General features: G+C 41.2%; 1 protein-coding gene and 1 non-coding gene across 2 annotated transcripts in view; both read left to right on the top strand.

Annotated features, from left to right (window-relative positions):
* The first annotated feature begins 515 nt into the window (after positions 1 to 515).
* On the top strand, positions 516 to 622 carry LOC148049327 (U6 spliceosomal RNA). Its single transcript, XR_015695306.1, has one exon. It is a non-coding gene; the product is annotated as a U6 spliceosomal RNA (small nuclear RNA).
* An 8,376-nt stretch (positions 623 to 8,998) lies between these two features.
* The window catches only part of KIAA2012 (KIAA2012 ortholog), a 98,081-nt gene continuing 92,008 nt past the window's right edge, over positions 8,999 to 15,071 (top strand). Inside the window, exon 1 of the mRNA XM_087704967.1 lies at positions 8,999 to 9,339. Coding sequence (XP_087561093.1) covers positions 9,253 to 9,339 — 87 coding nt within the window. The 5' untranslated portion in view covers positions 8,999 to 9,252. The remainder of the gene's footprint in view (positions 9,340 to 15,071) is intronic.

The raw sequence follows: 15,071 nt of genomic DNA, 5'->3' as shown, positions 1-15,071 counted from the left end.
AAAATAGGAGAAGGAAGATATATTGGATATGTTCACTTCGTTGAGTTATCTGTAAAAATAAGAAAGGTGGGATACAAGTAAATAAATACATCGTAATGGTATGTAATATTCGAAAAATTATTTAACAAAAATCTGAAACATATTTATCTCAAATTATGTTGTATATTTGTTGAACATAAATGTTCAAATTATTTCAACACAATTAGCCTCTCAAAGTCCATTGGTTGCGTTCACATTTGATGCAGAGGAGACACAATTTAGAACAGTGCCATTAAATTGAAAACTGTTAGCAGCTGCAGACTGTTTTAAGTCTAGATTTAGTATCTTTAGCTGAAGTCTTTTTTATGGATTGAAGTAAATTCTGAAGGTCTCAAAAAACTGGATAGGATAGCGTCTTTCCATTTAATTCTTTATATTCTCAGGCAGTTCAACCTCCCAATAAACGTACATATTTGTGAAGTGTGTTGAAATACATACTTTCATCAGCAGTCGGGCATTAAGAGTAGAGACAGGGCGTGCTTGTTTCGACAGCGCATATACTAAAATTGGAACGATACAGAGAAGATTAGCATGGCCCCTGCACAAGGGTGACACGCCAATTCGTGAAGCGTTCCATATTTTTGTATAACTACTGATTGTACTGTTGTAGAGACTAACTTGATTTTGCATTTAATAACGGCAGCAAGACTGTTGGTGGCGCAATACTGGAAGAAGGAAGATTTCCTTACTATTCGAGAATGGACATTAAAAGTCACAAACTTAGCAGAGATGGCTAAAATATCAGCATATCTCAAGGACCACTCAAATGAGAGATATAAACTGGAGTGGAGAAGATGGATTGACTATATTCAAAATAAATACGGGACTAAGACAGTCCAGATAGTTTATGACTGAAGAAGCAAGGAATGATATAATCTGTTTATAGAGTTAGCCTAACAAAAGAGGAGTTAAAGCTCAAATGAAAGATGATACTAATTTTTTTTTAAAGTTTATTTTAGAACATCTTTGTTAAAGATTTATACCCTGTATTTGTTCAGGGGGGGGGAAGGTTGAGGGGGTTTGGGTTTGGGTGGGGGAGGATGGGGGAGGGGAGGTAAATATTTGTAAAAGCTTTTTTTTTCAAAAACTTTCAATAAAAATAATAATAATTTTTAAAGTGAAGCATACTATTTCATGGGTTTATCCCATGAAATTCATGGGTTTATCCCATGAAATACTGAATATAAGCCCTGTCCATAAAAATGCCCTCTTCTTACAATCAGTTGGTATTAATAGATTTCCTTAAACTGTGTATGTAGAGTTGGCCAGGGCTTTTTATGCATGTGTGGTACTAGTACTAGTTACTAGTAGAGTGGTGACATTATGCAAATGTATAAATATAATATATAGATATAAATGTTGATTGCTCTCAACTAACATCTCAACAAAAAGTAAACAATGTACTGATGGGTTAATTAAATAGCTAAAAGAAGGTAGAGGAGGACATATTTTCTGCTTTCTAAACTGTTTTCTGCAGGATAGATACGATGTGTTAGACTTCAATGTGATGCGACTTCACATGTATAGTTTTTCTTTAATTTCTCTGTTAAAATAGGATAGGTTAAGTACATTGACACATAGTGGAAATACACCAAGGCGAGGAGGAGTGGGATAGAAGAAAGATAGGTAGAGAGAGCGGGAGAGAGGATGGGAGGGAGGGTGAGAAGGAAGGGAGGGAGTGGATCGGGAGAGAGGAGTGGTAGAGGGGGAGGGGAAGTAGGGTAGAGGGGGATGATGGAGGGAAGATAGAAAGTTGGAGGGGGGGTGAAAGAAAGAGGTGTACGGAGAGTGGAAGAGGTATATTGGGTTTCTATTTTTTGCGGTATTGTTGACAAGAGGAATTGCTGTGATTATTGTTTAATGTTGTATGGCTCCGGCTATGCACAGTATATATGTGAGTGTATGAAAATGAAAAAATGGAAAATAAAAACCTTTTCATAAAAAAAATAAAAAAATAAACTGTTTTCTGCAAGGGCTCTCCTTTTGAATGTTTTATTGCTGTTGGATGCAGCTTGATCATTTTCAACACATTCAATAAATAAAAAAAGGAGTAGAGACAGGGCAGCAAAGAATATACAAACAACGTATAATGTTAATTGTAACTTTGTGATCTTTTCTTTCTTTAATATTTTTTTTTAATTTTTATTACACAGACAATACATACAAACGATAAAAAAAACAGGAAAAACAAAAACACACAAAAAAGCATCATCACATACAGCATGTCGCTTGGATACAGGTGCTTTAACATCCATATTCTCGAATAACATTTACCATCACAGATTCTTCATCTAGTATAACTAAATACCTCACTTTCATTGTACAGTATCCATTCAATTACGAAGTGTTATTTTTTCTTTCCAATAAATCATAGTTCCCTTACATTCTTGGTTATCTATTTGATATCAGGATACCTTTATATAATCCCCATGTGAAAGAAAACTTTGTGATCTTTTCTGTTGGATAAGACAATCTATATATATAGAAAAAAAATCCCATGCAAGATTACAGCCCCTTTTGCTTCATTTTTACTAGAACAGTGAATTTCCTTTCATCTAGGACAGTGGTTCCCAAACTTGGCAACTTTAAGACTTGTGGACTTCAACTCCCAGAATTCTAATTCTAGAGCAGTGTTTCTCAACCTTGGCCACTTGAAGATGTCTGGACTTCAACTCCCAGAATTCCCCAGCCAGCTGGCTGGAGAATTCTGGGAGTTGAAGTCCACAAGTCTTAAAGTTGCCAAGTTTGGGAACCACTGCTCTAGGAGTGTTTCTCAACCTTGGCTACTTGAAGATGTCTGGACTTTAACTCCCAGAATTCTAATACTAATCCTAGAGCAGATGTCTGGACTTCAACTCCCAGAATTCCCCAGCCAGCTTCTCAACCTTGGCCACTTGAAGATGTCTGGACTTCAACTCCCAGAATTCCCCAGCCAGCTTCTCAACCTTGGCCACTTGAAGATGTCTGGACTTCAACTCCCAGAATTCCCCAGCCAGCTTCTCAACCTTGGCCACTTGAAGATGTCTGGACTTCAGCTCCCAGAATTCCCCAGCCAGCTTCTCAACCTTGGCCACTTGAAGATGTCTGGACTTCAGCTCCCAGAATTCCCCAGCCAGCTTCTCAACCTTGGCCACTTGAAGATGTCTGGACTTCAACTCCCAGAATTCCCCAGCCAGCTTCTCAACCTTGGCCACTTGAAGATGTCTGGACTTCAACTCCCAGAATTCCCCAGCCAGCTTCTCAACCTTGGCCACTTGAAGATGTCTGGACTTCAACTCCCAGAATTCCCCAGCCAGCTTCTCAACCTTGGCCACTTGAAGATGTCTGGACTTCAACTCCCAGAATTCCCCAGCCAGCTTCTCAACCTTGGCCACTTGAAGATGTCTGGACTTCAACTCCCAGAATTCCCCAGCCAGCATTCGCTGGCTGGGGAATTCTGGGAGTTGAAGTCCAGACATCTTCAAGTGGCCAAGGTTGAGAAACACTGCTCTAGGATTAGTTGTGAAACGGGTCCACTCCAATACGGGCGCTATCTTGGGAATCTCAGTCCTTGATCGTCAACATTTCGGCGGCCTCTTGTCTAAAGCCCCGCTTCTCTCCCTTTGGGCGCCTCAAACTGCCCCCGCCGAGCGGCGGACCCTTCCCTATGGCCTCACTCCCCAGGAATGCACCCGCTTCTGACTATCAGGCGGGGTATACAAGGCCTTTCTCGTCGAAGACAAACACCCCCCCCCCTGCAATCAGGAACGGTGGCGGCCAATGAAAGCCTCGTTCCCAGGCGCCAAGAAGAGTTTTCGGGGCAGGGAGGACGAAGGGGAGACGGTCAGGTTTTCAAGGCCGGGCTAGACTGCGGCTTTGTCCGTCCCCCTCAACCGCCGTGCAACCTGCAAAGAAGGCCTGATTTAACTCTCCCTTTGTGAGACCCCCGGAGGGGACTTCCTAGAAACCCCGCTCTCCCCTGCCGCTTTCTGCCCACATTGCCTTTCTGCAATCGTGGAGGGAGCGCTCTTTCTTCCCCCCATCCCATCCTCCCCGGCTTGACTTGAGCAATATGGCTTTCCAGGTCTCCCCCACCCCAGAAGGCCTCCTCTCCCGCTCCCCAGTGAAGGAAGCGCAGGAAATTGCTCCCCGGGAGATCAAGGCTTCCAGGCATGTGTCCCGCAAACGATGGGAACCGCCTTTTTCCCCGCTTCCCGCTGCCTCTCCCAGCCCGCAGACAGAGAGAGACCCCCACACCCGGCCCGGCTCCCGGGCGCTTTCCCCTCCCAGCTGCCTCCTAAACCAGTGTTTCCCAATCTTGGCAACTTGAAGATGTCCGGACTTCAATTCCCAGAATTCCCCAGCCAGCAAATGCTGGCTGGGGAATTCTGGGAGTTGAAGTCCGGACATCTTCAAGTTGCCAAGGTTGGGAAACACCGTCCTAAACGTTCAATCACGGGGGTGATTAGTGGTCGCAACGGGGCGCCCTGAGCAGAACCCCCCCCCGAAAAGGAGCCCCAGGAGGGGTTGCCAAGAAACCGGGGCCCTGCGGACGCGCTGCTCCCGAGAGAGCTAAGAAGAGAGAGCCGAAACCCCCTGGTGGTGGTGCGGGGAGGAAAGGAAGCCTCGGAAGAGATGAGCTCTGGCATCCCCCGAAGGGGCTTCCACGTTACCTCAGATGACCTGAAGAGGGGTAGTGTTGTAGGAAGGGATCACCCCAGCCCTCTCCCAGAAACAAAAAATGAAATATCCTAGGAAATGTTGAAAAGGCAGAATATTTCTCTGGAGGTGGAAAAGGAAGAAAGGTGCGTTTTAAAAGACAGAATAGCTGCCTGCAGCTTTTGTCAGTGGGCCATTAAGGAGGCCGAAGCTAGGCCCTTTACATAATAAAGACTTCTCCGCTTCAGCTCCAGGGGGGGATGGGAGTAAAGGCATGATAATATTGGCCCTTTATTCAACTGACCACATGGCATCTGAGAACTCAACCAAACCTGGATTCAAAACACAGCCTAGAGAGTTGCCCCTGCATGGATCTAAGTACTGTCCCCATTCCTGCTCCAGTCACAATTTGCCAACTGAAGTCCTTCTGATCCATTTTGTAGACAGCCTGCTATCTTACGCCCCATGGAAGACCCAAATGAGGGGCAACCCATTTTGTGTCTGCATTTGCCACCAAGAAAAGGCACCCTGCGGTCTCAGAAACCAAACATTATGTATCAACACGATTTTCATTGTCAGGGGTTTACATGTATATTTCTTTCACTTCTTTCCATTGTATTGTAGGAAGTGATCACCCAGCCCTCTCACAGAAAAATGAAATATTCTACGAAATATTGAAAAGGCAGAACGTTTCTCTGGATGTGAAAAGAAAGAAACATGTTTTAAAAGACAGAATAGCTGCCTGTAGCTTCCTGCCCATCCCCACTTTGTCAATGGGCCATGAAGAAGGCCAAGCCAGTCCCTTTACATAATAAAGACTTCTCCACTTGAACTCCAGGGGGATGGGATTAAAGCATGATAATATTGGCCCCTTTACTCAACTGACCACATGGCATCTGAGAACTCAACCAAACCTGGATTCAAAACGCAGCCTAGAGAGTTTCCCCTGCATGGCTTTATGGGAGTCTGACAACCAATCAGAATACATTTCTTACCACAGGAACAGGAAACAGAGAGGTGGGACTGTCTGAAATATCTTTTCATTGAGTAAGTTACAGGTTATAGAAACATTACATATTTCAGGATAATTTCCAATTATTTAGACAAAATAGGGAGTTTAAATTTCCTTGTTCCTTGCAGAAATTTTAAAGATAAGGAAGTCTTTAAAATGTGCATGTAAAATTGTTCATCTGTAACAAGTATAAAGACTAACGTTGTTGTTTTTTAAAAAATCTTATAGGATTTAGTGATCACTTCTATTTGTTTAGGTATCCTTGAAGCTGAAAATGTCCCTTTTTCCAAACCCAGATGCCAATAAAATATTGTAACTGTAACTATTGCTTAAATGTTGTAACAGACAAATGATATTTAACCTTTAAACACCAGAAATGTTGCATTAGTTTATTAAAGAAGTTACATCTTGGCTTTCAAAGTGATTCACAAAGCACCCTACAATATAAAAATACAGTACCCCCTCTAAATTAGGATACACAATCCTATACTTCACCATATACTGTATATGATTTAGTAAAATGTGAAAATGGGAGATGTGATAGGTCCAAGGAAAACACAAAAAGTACCATCTCAGGGTCAGGTCAGATTTACTGATCCACGCCCAAATTCCCCAGTTTTCAGTCTCTACTTACCGGAATGCAAATACTTCAGTACATCCCATTTGGATGTTAGTTTTATCTAGTTATTTTCCAATGCTCAGCTTAAAAATGCTGCCCGCTTTGGAGGCCAGATCGCCTTTTTAAAGGCTTGTGTGTTTTGTACAGTTTCTAGTGCTGCTTTACTTTGTTACGTTGTGCGAAGTTATCATCCATCCCTCTCCCAGAAAAAAAAAGAAAGAAATATCCTAGGAAATATGGAAAAGGCAGAATATTTCTCTGGATTTGAAAAGAAGCATGTTTTAAAAGACAGAATAGTTGCCTGTAGCTTCTTGCCCACCCCCACTTTGTCAATAGGCCATTGAGAAGGCCAGGCTAGCCCACTTTACATAATAAAGACTTCCCCGCTGCAGCTGTATGGGGAAGGGATATTACTCAACTCTCCACATGGCATCTGAGAACTCATCTATGGATTCAAAACAGCCTAGAGAGTAGCCCCCTGCATGGCACCACGGGAGTCTCACAACCAATCAGAATACATTTCCTACACAGGAACAGGAAACAGAGAGGTGGGACTAAACAAGTTATAAAAAGCCTAGCAAGCCCCTCCCTCAGCCCTTCTCTTCTTCTCCACCAACATTGGAGCATGTGATCACCTTTTCTGTTCAGGGCTCAAGCCATGTGGCCCTGTCCAACAATAAACCATCTTTCCAAGCAGCCTCCGTGTCTCCAGTGTCTTTTCCCCCACTTGGAGCTGAACCCAGAAGGACATTTCTTTCAACAACGTGAAGGACATTACAAAACCCATCTGAAAGTAGCCTTCTGTATTAACTTCATACATGGCAGCCGGGGAGCAGTTTTAGAAGACTGATGTTCAAGAGTACTTGAAGGCTACACAAGTTTTGGCAGCAAAGAGACTTGCATAAAGAAAAGCAGAGCATTTTCCTACCCCAAAGATTTATATTTGTTCTCCTGACAATTAGCTATAAAAGGTAGATTTGGAGGAAGTGTTCCAGCCCTGAGAATATCAACACTAATGCTTGTAAAGGGATCAGAATCACAGCAGACCAAAATAACAGCAATAAACAATATGTGTATTCTACAGTTGCTCTAATAATAGTATAAATGGCTGATTGTTAATTCCAATAGGAGCTACTTGTTTTGTTTCTATTACAATCCACCTTCTTTTAAGATCCTCTAGCACGGTGGTAACCAACTGGTGGTCCGTGGACCACTGGTGATCCGCAGAAAAATTATTTGCATTTTTTATATTGCACTAAATACTTGATGAAAGAAATGTCCTTCTGGGTTCGGCTCCAAGTGGGGAGAAAGACACTGGAGACTTGGAGGCTGCTTGGAAAGATGGTTTATTGATGGACAGGACCACATGGCTTGAGTCCTGAACAGAAAAGGTGATCACATGCTTCAGTGTAGGTGGAGAAAAGAGAAAGCGAAGACTGAAATGCTAAATCCCTGGTTTTATGTCCCCTCTGGCCTTTGATCCTGAGCTTATATTCTGATTGGTTGTCCGACTCCCATGGGGCCATGCAGGGGCAACTCTCTAGGCTGCATTTTGAATCCAGGTTTGGTTGAGTTCTCAGATGCCATGTGGTCAGTTGAGTAAAGGGCCAATATTATCATGCCTTAATCCCATCCCCCTGGAGCTGAAGTGGAGAAGTCTTTATTATGTAAAGGGACTAGCTTGGCCTTCTTAATGGCCCATTGACAAAAGTGGGGATGGGCAGGAAGCTACAGGGAGCTACTCTGTCTTTTAAAACATGTTTCTTCCCTTTTCACATCCAGAGAAATATTCTGCCTTTTCAATATTTCCTAGGATATTTCATTGTTCTGGGAGAGGGCTGGGTGATAACTTCCTACAGGACCATTTATCTTAAATTATTCCTATCCTCCACTCATGCCAACGTTACTCTAAACTGGCTTTAAAGAATCCTGTTCAGACTGAAAAACCCTTGACAATAGCTTGCAACATATTCGGTCTGGATTTGACAACATCCAAATTAATAAATCAGCCTAGATAACTCCTGGCAGAATCAGAAGGGCGATGAGCATTTATCTGCTCCAAAAAATAAGGGTTCTTGCTTTGAGGTAGTCCTATCAAATCATTGCGCTGCTTCTCCTGTTCAAGGATACAGGACAGAAGGCAACATCATCCTAGGAGCTGAGGTGAGAATTCCTGCCAGTGGCAACCCTCGTTTTCCAGAAGCTCTGCCGATTTTCAATAATACATATGAAAATGTCATTTTTTCCCCCTGCAGTTGAATGGGAAATAAATCAGCTTAGCTGCCCAACAAACATAATACTGTGGAAACAGAAGAGCAGAGTTAATTCTGGAGCAACACAAAGGGAGGTATTCACTGGCTGCAGATCATACAAAATGCTTCAGTAGTAATAATAAAGAAGAAGAGAGAATGGGACGTCAAGAGTTGTTAAGAGTTGGAGGATAATGTTACTTTTTGATCGGAGGGGGGGGGAATTTGCAAGGCAACACAGTCTTGAAATTTGATCCTGATCCTTTCAAAAATCTTTCACGTTCTTTCGTTCCTCCCAACATTCCCTTCGCTGTAGTTTAAACAATTTCCTTTGCTGCCATGGCAACATGAAAACAATCTCAGAGCACAATGAAAAGGATGGCAGTCTTTTCATGAATCCTGGGACCAACCAGAACAGAATTTAAAACAACATCAACAACAACCAGGAAGAATACTACAAAAGTAACCTCAAGGGGAGATGATAATATCAGGTTACACTTTCCAATAGGTTACTTTTCTAATTCTAGGTTCATACAAAACTTCTTTATGGGTTAACGTTGCTCTTATGAAATCGAGCTATACTTAATAACATTGTTAAGCTCTTAAGTCAGATGAGAACGTCCTATAATGAAATATAACTCTGCTTTTAGAAGCAAGGGGAAGACTCCTGAAGCGGCATTGCATTCATCTTGGAAATGTCCAATCTGTCTCTCTTAAGTCGTGGCACTGGGCAGGTGAGCAGAAAGAAACAGGAGAAGCTGGAAGTGCATTTTGATCCCCAGGTGAGTTGAAGTTTTAATACAAAAAATGAGTTGCTAATACGAATCAGCTTACGCTCTTCCCCATATACCACTAAGTGTGTGGAGTCTCTGATCATCTTGTCCAGAGTCTTAGGATAAATATTAAACAAGAATAAGATTTTTGACTCTTGAAAATAATTCCAAAATGGAAGAAAGACTGCTTTTTCTTGGTTTGGTTTTGTCTGCAAGATGAGGTGCCTTTTTCTTTTGGCCTGGATAGTATTTCAACACTGGGAGTCTTGTGAAATTTATCCTCTTCTGTTTTAAACAGTCGGTAACATACTGCACGCCAAAACTTCAGTGATTCCAAAAGGATGGACTTTGGTGGGGCTCAATTTAAACCTTGAGAGTTTTGTTTCTTGCCAAATTAAGAATTGCAAGATGCCTCTTTTGCACTAACTGGGGCAACAATGCGAAGTATGATGTTGTGTGAGAACTATGGAGAAATCACGTTGATTCTGAAGATTTGGTAGATCAATGAGATGATAAGAATAGGATTTCAAGATGGTATAGAGGCTGCACAATCTGGGAAGATGAACAGTTGTGTTTTTTTCTACAGACTGCATAGCTACAGTAACATAATAATTTAGCTCATTGTAGTAACAACTAATAACAACAGGATCTAATACATAGAAGCTTGCCAAGAGAGATCTAACCTAGAATTAAAAAGAAATTTCCTGTCAGAGCACAATAACCCTAATCAATAGGATAGCTTGCCTCCAGAAATTGTGATGCTCCAACCCTAGAGGTTTTTAAGAAGAGATTGGATGACCCTTTGTCTGAAATGTAGGGTTTCCTACTTGAGAAAGGGGTTGGACTAGAAGACCTCCAAGATCCCTTCCAACCTGGTTATTCTGTATTCTACTACTATTAAGTTAAGTAGTTTCCTCACTATTGCCCAGTCTTCTACATTCAATTAAATAAATGAATATTTTGGGGGGGCGGGGTACAATAGGATCAAAGATCTTGCTAATGTATCAAAAGGATCTAGAGTGCAATGATTTAGCAATTCTGCTAAAAAATAGATTTTCAGAATGTTCTGTTTTCTTACTAGCTTTTTGTTCTAGAAAGGGGAATCTGTACAGAGCCAATATGAAATAATTGCACTCCAGATTTTCAATTTTGTTGTTGATGTTATCATCCCCAATTCTGTCACATCTTATCTATGAAAATATTTTGGCCTAAAAATGCAAGTGTAAAAGTAATATGAAAAGCAATGTGGTATTCGTAGATAACCATTCTTTTTATTTCAACACTGTCTGCTTTATTTTGTTATGCTTGTTTTTTTGGAAGTATCATATCTTCTGCACATATTCTTTCCTTTAGTCTTTATTTTAATGAAATATCTATTTGGCTCACCTGGGAAAAAGAGAAATTGCGAAAACCGATCAGCTCTTTTGAGCTGGAAAAGAATAAAAGGACAGGATATCTTAACGGGAAGCTTTCAAATTACATAGCTAAAAAAGCTTTTGTAAACAGACAAAAGTATGATTTAGAACATGAAGTTAAATAGTTAAATATGGCATTAAATAGTATTATATAATGTTTATGCACCAATTTCCAAATTTTATTCTATTTCAGCTAATTATAGTATTGTTCAGCAACATAGAAGAACTTTAGAAGAGTAATAATGTGTAATAATCAAAGTATGCTTAGAATGATATATTATTGATCTTCCAGTCACTGAATTAGTAAGAAAAGTAAATTTAAATTGTCCCAGTGTTATTTTCGAGTTACAGTATCTTTGGTGATGGAAACAAATAACCAAATCTATTGCGTATTTACTTAAAAACAAATCTCATTATATCTAGTGGGGCTTACGCTCACAAAAGAGTAAATATTTTTCAGCTTTCCTATATATTATGATACACTATTAAAACAGAGAAGTTACATACTTTAGCTAGTAAATATTTGTTTCTTCTTAATTAGGGGCTATGAATATTAATTTTCAGAGCATTTTAAGTTTTTAATTTGTTCTCAGTCCATATAATAAAACCTTTCCTTTGCTTATTATGATCAACAGTTTCATTTTCTGCTTTTAAGTATGTATATATCCATTTTCCTTAACGGCAAATGCTATAATAGACCAAACTACCGTACCTTTGACTAAGCAGTTTCATTTATTTATTTATTTCATGTTCTTGTAGTAAAATAACTTTATTATTATGGATTTCACTTTTCAAGTTCTCTTTTAATGGAAAAAGAAGGAAACTGTAGAACCAAACCTACCCCATGGATCACACATAGGCTGAAATCTTGAATCTTTATTAGTGCCCTGGCTTATTTTCTTGTGACTTTCGAAGTCTTTGACTGCACAATTCATTTATTCAAGCAATCATTCATGTAGGCAGTAGAGGAAGCCCAGTATAAATCTACTGGGCAAGTGGCTGAAATAAATCTGCAAACCCCCTAAGCATCATTGTCCATGCATATCTTTGATATCCTGGAGAGTTGACACTCTACAAGCCCCCATCCCAGAGATCAGTCAGGTATCACGCTGGGCCATAAACTGTGACCCCACAAAAGCGTGCCGACAAAACTGTGTCGCTAAAACCGCGACGTCATCAACGCGCCGACAACAGCGCGCCAACAACAGCGCGTCAACAGAAGGATGATTTAAGTTAAGGTAAGGGTTAGGTTTAGGGTTAGGGTTAGGGTTAGGGTTAGGTTTAGGGTTAGGGTTAGGGTTAGGATTAGGGTTAGGGTTAGGGTTAGGTTTAAGGTTAGGTTTAGGGTTAGCGTTAGCATTATGTTTAGGGTTAGTGTTAGCATTACGTTTAGGGTTAGGGTTAGGGTTAGCGATAGGTTGAGGTTTACAGCGCACTTCTGTCGGCGTGCTGTTGTCGGTGAGATTCAGCGCTCATTCATCAGCGTCATTTAGAACTCGTGGTTTTGTCACCGCGGTTTAGTCGGGCGCGCTTTTGTCGGTCGCCCTTTTGTCGGTGAACCCCATAAACAATATACAGGAGCATTTCATGCAGGTAGGATCAGATGGGAAATGAAAGAACCTATCACATCACTGTGAGGGTCAAAACAGAACCAGGAACTAGGGAAGCCTGTCAAGGAGGAGCGTAGATTACAATTGATCCAACGTCTCTGAGCAAATTATGTGGGTTCTAGAAAGAATTTATCCAATTCATTTCTGTTCCTTCCAGACAGCAGAAAAAGTCAAGAATTCTTCCAAATATATTAGAGGACTTCCTTTGATTCTCCATCAAAGAAGTCAAGGGCTTCTGAAGGGCTGTGATTCAAATCTGCTTTTTTTATACCATGCTTACAATCACCATGTATATGGTTAGGAGTAGACTCATATTTACTATGGCTGTAAAAAAAAAATCATTGGGAGGGGGAACATTATGAAGCATAACTCTCCAAACCCATTGCTCGAATCCTCAAAGCAATGCTTCCTTCAAAGGCTCAGCATAGCTGCTTTGCTTGGCTACAATTATAACAAAAGGCCATGTGTATATGCACACACATACACAGAAAAAGCGGGGGGGGGGGCCCTTGAAGCAGCTGCACCAAGTTTTCAAAAAGACGTAATTCTCCAGGAACTCTTTTGCAGAGCCTCTTCAAACAGCTTTCCACAGTCTCACTTTTAGGCAATGAGAAAGTATCCCGTCTTGCACGCTGGGTCAAAACATCAATCAGCTGAGGCATGTTTCTGTCAGACCCATTTGGAAAGGACTTCAGAAGCCGCCACTTGAAAAAGCAATGCCTCATAATGTTATGCCTCAGGACTTCCTCCCGTCTTCCAGAGCGGAAGTCACGAGCCACAGCTAAGTCTGGATAAATTACTCCTGGAAGCTATGATGATCCCCTGTGGATGCTGAAATGTAATCCCTCTTTCTGAGGTTGCTATCTTCTGACTCTGTCATCATGTGGGAATTGCAGGAATGGCCTTTGCTAACTGCCGGAAGCTTCTGGGCTCTCCAAGTTAGTCACATGATGTCCTCTCCTCGGTTTGATGTGTGCAATCCGCGCGATGCTCTTGAGAAGCTGCTGGGTTCTGCTTCACTGGTCCAGAGAAGCTCAAGCTGAGACACCAGAACTGTCTCCAGCTCTCTTATTTTTTATTTAAAGAGCAAATAAATAAAAAAAACCCTAGAGGACTCCCGGAATGGTTCCCAAATTGTAAATTTTAAAGTCATCACACAGGACCGGAGAGTAATCTTTATTTAAGTACAATGGAATAAAATTCGGTTTCTGATTTGATCCCCACCTATTACTTTGTTGGGAAATAGCTTCCAAGATCCTATTTCAAGGCCGTGGCACGACAAAACCGCGCTCGACTAAGCTGCGCCCGATTAAACCGCGTCGCTGACGTCATCAACAGGGCGACAACAGCGAGCGTGGAGAAAGAAGGGCGCTTTAAATAGCGCTTTGAAAGCAAGCCGATTCAACTTAAGGTAAAGGTTAGGTTTAGGGTTAGGGTTAGGTTTAGGGTTAGGTTAAGGGTTAGGGTTAGGGTTAGGGTTAGGGTTAGGGTTAGGGTTAGGGTTAGGGTTAGGGTTAGGGTTAGGGTTAGGGTTAGGGTTAGGGTTAGGGTTAGGGTTAGGGTTAGGGTTAGGGTTAGGGTTAGGGTTAGGGTTAGGGTTAGGGTTAGGGTTAGGTTAAGGGTTAGGGTTAGGGTTAGGGTTAGGTTAAGGGTTAGGTTTAGGGTTAGGTTTAGGGTTAGGTTAAAGGTTAGGTTTAGGGTTAGGGTTAGGGGGGTTAGGTTTAGGTTTAGGTGTTAATTTTAGGTTTAGCGTTTACAGCGTGCTTCTGTCTCCGCGCTGTTGTTGCCCTGTTGATGACGTCAGCTACGTGGTTTCGTCGAGCGCGGTTTAGTCGAAAGCGGTTTTGTGGTGGAACCTTTCAAGGCTTGGTCTATATTGCACCCACTTGAATTAAACCCTTCCCACAGTCCAATTCAGTGCTTATAATAAAAATTATAACTATTTATTTATTTATTAGATTCTCCAGCTGCAGTATACCCCTAAATGGCTCACAAGCAATAGTAAAACATTTACAAAAATCCTTAAAATCCAAATTAAAAATCTCCTATACTCTCCAAACTCAATATACCTTCCAAAATCCAGGAAAAAAAATATCAAAGCTTCACTGGATGACAACCGTTCCAATATAGTACGAATGTACTTATATAAGCTTCATATCCCTTCATTACGCATTTTACTAGATTATTTCTGTAGTGAATAATCTCAAACTAAAGCAGAGATTGATGATTTGATATTGTCCGGATGTTTGGTTTATATGGCAATCTTTCACCCTAGTTAGAAGCAAAATCTTCTGGAGGTTATTAGGTAGCTAATCTCTGCTTATGGGAATATGTTTGATTGTCTACTTTCTTTATCACATTGTTTTAACGGAAGAGTTCTCCGCGCCTCAACTCCCCCTCCCCTTACTTGTCTATTCTACAGGAGGAAGGAGATTCATACGAAATGAAATGTTTCCAAATAAGAAGAGAAAGCAGTTTTGTCAAATATGCTGCTGGCATAATTGGAAAAATTCATGAAAACATCTGCTATGCCATCTCACATTTTATTAATGTGATTGGTGCATCCTTTTCAAATGACAGTTGTTAACCATTCTCTGTGTGTGCGTGCATATGTGTGTATGCAACACCAATGCCTTTGAGCCAGGTGGCGCAGTGGTTAGGGTGCAGTACTGCAGGCCACTTCAGCTGACTGTTATCTGCAGTACAGCGGTTCTAA

The sequence above is a fragment of the Thamnophis sirtalis genome, unplaced genomic scaffold (assembly GCF_051295495.1).
Source record: "Thamnophis sirtalis isolate CommonGarterSnake01/CBP01778 unplaced genomic scaffold, rThaSir2_p1.2 scaffold_1, whole genome shotgun sequence".
Taxonomy (NCBI): Eukaryota; Metazoa; Chordata; class Lepidosauria; order Squamata; family Natricidae; genus Thamnophis; species Thamnophis sirtalis.
Note: the sequence above shows the minus strand (reverse complement) of the source record. Positions and strands in the feature narration are given on the sequence as shown.